This window comes from Rhinolophus sinicus, chromosome 15 (assembly GCF_057876585.1).
Source record: "Rhinolophus sinicus isolate RSI-liver-muscle chromosome 15, RSI-T2T, whole genome shotgun sequence".
Classification (NCBI taxonomy): domain Eukaryota; kingdom Metazoa; phylum Chordata; class Mammalia; order Chiroptera; family Rhinolophidae; genus Rhinolophus; species Rhinolophus sinicus.
Genome location: NC_142515.1, coordinates 33,486,520 through 33,492,519, shown reverse-complemented (window position 1 = coordinate 33,492,519; position 6,000 = coordinate 33,486,520). Strand labels below are relative to the sequence as shown.

Genomic DNA, 6,000 nt, shown 5'->3' with positions numbered 1-6,000 from the left:
TATACACTCACTGTGCCACGCCAGGGCTCGAGAACTAAAAGCATTTCTCATATGTGCAATAAACATTAACTCATATGATAAATCCTCATGCTATATTGTCTTCACCAACAGTAAGCCAGAGCCATTCGCACTGTCCTTAGGGGCCCTGCTTGGCTCCCTTTTTTTCCCCCAGCTTCCCTCACTCTTCCCTCTCTCTCACCGATCACACCCATGTCTGACCTTCTTGTCGTGGGAACTGGAGTCTGAGATTTTGGAGGGCAGACCTCACTTAATTTTCTTCTGACTTGTACTCTGAATCAGAACACAGGTAAGTATTTTAAGGTGCTGAAAAGCAGAATTTCAAGGCAGCAGTTCTCAATTCAGTTTTCTGGCCAGAGAAAAAGAAGGTATCAGTATCAAGCGATTCAAGTAGAATATCCTGTTTCCTAGTTAATTCAAAACATGCTTGACTTTTTGTATAACCGTCAAATGAAAGCTAGCATGTATTCTCAGTTTACATGATATTGACCAAGTTTATAAAACATATAGCAATTAGGAAACTGGCAAAATTATTCTCTCACACTAGATGGTATGAATTTCTTGCTCCTCAGTCCATAGTAAGGTATCTTACTTAGCTTTACCACCAAAAGCGCAGATTTCTCCCACTGTAGACTCTTATTGAAGAATTTAGGAAAACTCAGAGAATGGGGGGGGGGGGCGCGGGGCAGGGGGAGAAGACAGGGTGGAAAGTTGGCCTCCAATCAGATTTTTCAATACTTACCCACTGCATGCCTTTGGGAAAGTTATTTAACATATCAGAGTCACCTTCCCTAAAAGGGGGATGATAACTAACCCCGTGGTTGTGTGAGGGTTAACAAGGAAATACATGTAAAATGCCCAATCTGTAAAGAGCAAAATACAGATGTTAACATCTAGGGCTTTGACCAAAGTCAAGGACAAAAAAGCACATGTCCTCATTCAGGCAGGTGTTATCAAGGGGACTATAATTCTCCAAGAAGACAATGAGATTCTCCTTGTTCCTCCTGGGATATGAAGAGCAGAGAGCCACAGGCTATGCCAACTATGCCAATTCATCAATCAGTAGAGTCAGGCATGCAGAGCCATCAGCAAGTGGACTTCTTGGCACATACGTAGTATGCAAACTTATAATAATGAAGCTTTTTCTTTTATTATTTTGACTCAGAAAAAAGATCCTATTGTTAGCATGTGCCAATAATTCATTTTCATTACTCAAGTTCCTTTTCCTTTCAATATCCAGCACCTGGTGAATAATCAAATTCAGTAAAAGGCTGTAATAGTTCAATATAAACCTATCGGAGACATTTGCTCTGGAGGCAAATAGATGTAAGTCCAAGCTCCACAAAGGAAATCTTCCTCGTTTCACCCGTTTGGACCCCCTGAATACATTCTTTAATAGGGAGAGGCCTCCACTGTTAACATCTTCCTTTCTCCACCACATCAGGAATATCTTTTTTCTTTTTAAAGAGTTATTTTGAATTACCATTTATTATCAAAGCACTAATACTGCATTTCTCATTTCAGATTTACTTTTTCTTTCCATCTGAACTAGAAAAGCTTTATTACTTCCAGTGGTGGGGGGAAAAGTTAAGACAGTGACTTGATTGAGAATTAATAATGACTTGTTGATAAACACAGTGGTCTGCAGTTTGACTTTAACTTATTTGTGATTCTTTTTATATACAGTTGACCTTGAACAACACGTATTATATGCAGATTAAAAAAATACAGTATTCAGTCCTTCATATCTGTGGATGCAAAGGGCTGACTATCGCTGGAGTTATACTCAGATTTTCCATTGTGTGGGGATTTGGCGCTCCAAACCCCCGTACTATTCAAGAGTCAATTCACTATTTAAAAATACACTCAATCTGTAGAGGTTACTGAAGTTTAGGGTACATTTTAAGCAATCTCAAGGGAAAGGAAAGAAGATTATTAAAAGCTCTCGCTCAAAAAAAGCTCAGTGAAGAAATCCCGAAACTCAGTTTCTTACATTACTTTAAAGGCTTCATTTAGAACTTTTGTGAAAAATGTGAACATATTAGAAATAACAGGCATTTATTTTAAGTATCAGTTTTTATTAAAAAGTGCGTTTTGATTAATTTGTGATCTAGGTAAGCTGTTAAGGTATCAGTATACTCTCTGGAATAATAACTTTACAAAGATTTAAAACAAACAAAATTTTAAAAGCCGTTTTATTTCCTTCACCATTATTGTTTTACAATACAAATATCACCTTGTGAATACACAAAAAAACCCTACAGAAGATAATTCTGCTGCACGTAAAATACAGAATGGATATATATACTTCTTCATTCTTAAAAAACTATTTTGTTCTCCACATTGGCAAGTATAGAATAGAATACTTCCCCAAACATACTTATGTTAGGAGTAAAACTTAGAGTTACATGCAGTTTCTGCACAAATATATTGTAAAGAAATAGATCTCTTTTTTGTTGTTCACCAACAAAATTGTCATGAGAGTATGGATAACTAATTTATAGCTTTCAAGTTTTAGTTAAGTGATCATTTTCAAAACTCTCTTTAAAAAAAGTATTCATGGCTGTTTTCATTGTATAGTTAAAATTGAACTACCAAATAGATGATAAAATAATTTAAGTAGTACATGTCATTGTCGCCTGCTCACAATATGGGAACAGGATCTGACTTTCTAATTAACCCCTTCCATTCTTTAATTCAGAGCAATTTAAAAACCATAAGCATTCTTCTGATTTAATTTAGCTATAAATGCAAAATTTAGTAGTGTATACATACATTTATATTTTCATGGAATACTTTATTTTAAATAAAAACATTTAAGGTTGCCTACTGACCATACAATCAAGACAAGAAAGGCACTAGAAACATAGACAAATTTCTCTCCCAAGAAGCATTTTTAAATTTTAACTCTCTCCTCTTTGACATGTAAAAATCTTCAAATTTGGTTTTCATAACATCATTTTGAAAAATAAAGTTAGGAAATACTTAGAAAATCACTTTATAACAGAATCTTTTTTTTTTTTTTGCACTTTTTGACACACTGTCTCTGCTGATTTTACAAAACCCCAAGTTACTAAACCTTTCTGTGTCTGTCATTTTCATTTGAGTATCGGTGCAACAGGTAGAAAGATTTCAGTATTGAACCCCACTCAGGTACTTAGAAACCTTCATAGAGACATTTGCTAGAAAATGGCTTACAGCCCAATCTTTGGGGCAAGAGATATGAAAAGTATGTTTTCCCAAGAAAATAATACGCTTTATTTCCAGATGTGACTGGAAAGACCAGAACTTATGATATATAAAAGCTTACATTTATGCTGTTGCATCATATACAAAGAAACATGGTGGTTGAGAGTTATGTAAATTCCAAACTTATGAACAGGAAATGTGTACAGTGCATGATAGGTTAAATTTTCTTTATTGTTGTCCAACGCAGGTCCTTTGGAGAGAAAAAAAGATCACAGTGCTGACTAGGTAACTCAATAGGTTAAGTCAAGGTAACTGTTGAAAGATAGTAGAATTAGGGAGGTGTTTATGTCATGGCATCTTCTCTCACGCAGTTCTCAGCACTTCGGACAGTTCCTCTTTCCCCACACTGTGTATAGCTGCTATGTGCCATTCACCAACCGGCTGTATTTAACTTGCCTACCAAGGTGGACTACTGGCCAAGGGAAGGGCCAATGGTAAGATCGAGGTACAATTCCTTGGACGTTCTTTTCGAAGTACTGAAATGGCCTGTACCACCACACCCTGGCCAGGAGGTTCGTCTGGGAAGCTTCTTTTAGCACCTAAAATAATAAAGAAAGGAGAAACCAAGTCAGGAAGAACAATGAATTGTTCCAGCCTCTAAAGAAACATACATATTTTTTCTCATAATATTTAAATATTTTTTCATATTAAAATTCACCAAGAGCCCCAGACCAGCCCCAGGTCCACCCACATATCCCAGTTTCACACTCATACCACCGTTCTACTCTCTGTACTCATCTGCAAACTGGACCACACCCTAGTAGAAAAAAAATAATAACTCCAATTCCAGGAGCACAAGGAGAACCTGTGGCTTACTCAATCTCCTGTTTAAAATAAATACCTCAACTAACTTTTTAGTTACTCACTCTTCTGCCGGGAAAATGAACAAACTTAATTAAACATTAAGTTTTAAGCTGGTGAGGGGGCCAAGGGTAGGAAGAAGAGGGTAGGCATGCTAATCAGCAATAGGTGGGCACATCTTAGAAAATATTTTCAGGGACAATGAAAGTAATGGTATTTGTTCTAGGAAGATGCAATCGCCTATCATTACATTAACACATTGCTTGTTCATTGTTGATTCTGAAGTGAATCGGCATCACAAAAGACAACAGGATTTTAATTGACTATTCCTCAGAAAAAAGAAAACTGAAGATATCTGTGGATTCTTCGCATTTCTTCCCTGCCATACCAGGAACACCAAGCCAGGGACAACAGAAGCTCAAATCAAATGGAGGAAAACTCACTTGCTGATTGGCCATAGTGTGGTACCACCAGAAGAGTCTCGTGGTGATATAATAGGCTACCACCACGTCCACAGTGTAGTGGTCATGCGCCAAGAGAATACAGAAGATTCCAACCACGCTGAGAAGCCAGCAGATCCAGTGGTACCACCAGAGTCGGCGAGGGGAATCTGAAAAGAGGAGACATTGGCAATAGTCGCAGTGTTCAAGTACCGCTAAGAGCACCCAACACTGCCTCTACTGCTATCGTGAAGACAGTTGGATCTTTTCGTCTGAAAACAGATCTGTTGGGCTAGCACATCTAAGGGCTTTAGCTTATCTGTAATCAAGATGAAAATGAAAACAGTTTTTATAAAGTTATTTTACTTGCAGTAGAAATTCATATTTGGCTGTGACTTGATTCATATCATCATAAATACAGTTTAAAAGAACACATAAAGTCAGGTTAATGTATCGTGCACCATAAAAAAAACAAAACAAAACAAAAAAACAAGTGGTCCGCTGACATTTAATCTACCTGTAAATAATAATTCAGGGTTAATGCTTTAAACAAGAATCAACCTTTGGGGTCTATAGATCCTTACACATGGAGAAGCAATTGTAATTGATATAACTGTCTTTCCAAGCTCTGCAACCATACACTACTCTGAAAGTCTTTGAGGTGTCCATTTCTCAAATACAGGTAAGAGAGAATCCAAATGCCTGGGAATTCTAGTCCAAGTGCACTCCCAACGATAGGGCAGTGGCAGACAAATGCTTGTCTGTACCTCCACTTGGGATGTCACTTGAAGGAAGTGACATCTCCATTAGTGCAAGCCTTCTGACCTTTCTCAGTAGATGTACTTCAGGAGGTCTGAAATTCTTGGCAAAAATATTTCAATGAGGTCTATCCTCCCCACTTTAGGGGAGAAATTTCAGGCTTTTACTGGATTCTCAAGGGGTCTAAGAATGAGTCATTCATTCAACCAATATTGATTAGCATCTACTCAATATTGTGCCTAGAACAGGAACTGCTAGAGCAGGTCCTGAGATAATGTACAAAACAGGCAAAGAATCTGCCTTTGTAGGGAGATCCCTTCCTAATAGGGAAGAGAGACAATAAAAAATAATTAAAATAAATAAGGAAATTATATACTATGTTAGCAGGTGTTAAATGCTATGGAAAAAAAACAGTTGAACAGGGTAAGCAGGATCAGAAGGGTGAAGGGTAGTTTGCAGTTTTAAATGGAGCGGTCAGGGTAGGGGGTCTTAGTGTATGTATAAGGCTCCATATTTCATTTCCCGAAAAATTTGTGTTTGATACCTTAACAAAACAGCAACAAATAGCAGCTACCACAAGCTCTCCATGCAACTCTATTATTAGTGTCCATATATGCCACCTATTGTCATTTTTACCATCTCCCATCACCCATGAAATAGCTATCAGTATTTCATTCTCAAGATACAGAAACTAAGACTTAGAACTTAGAAAGGTTAAATATTTTCCCCAAGG

At 37.3% G+C, this 6,000-nt stretch overlaps 1 protein-coding gene across 15 annotated transcripts in view; it reads right to left on the bottom strand.

Annotated features, from left to right (window-relative positions):
• Positions 1-2,196: 2,196 nt before the first annotated feature.
• The window catches only part of SGMS1 (sphingomyelin synthase 1), a 253,582-nt gene continuing 249,778 nt past the window's right edge, over positions 2,197-6,000 (bottom strand). For all 15 annotated transcript variants that reach the window (XM_019738682.3, XM_088791977.1, XM_074339421.2 and 12 more), the window contains 2 exons: positions 4,512-4,678; positions 2,197-3,806 (listed from right to left, as the gene is read on the bottom strand). In XM_019738682.3, coding sequence (XP_019594241.2) covers positions 3,627-3,806; positions 4,512-4,678 — 347 coding nt within the window. In that variant the 3' untranslated portion in view covers positions 2,197-3,626. The remainder of the gene's footprint in view (positions 3,807-4,511; positions 4,679-6,000) is intronic.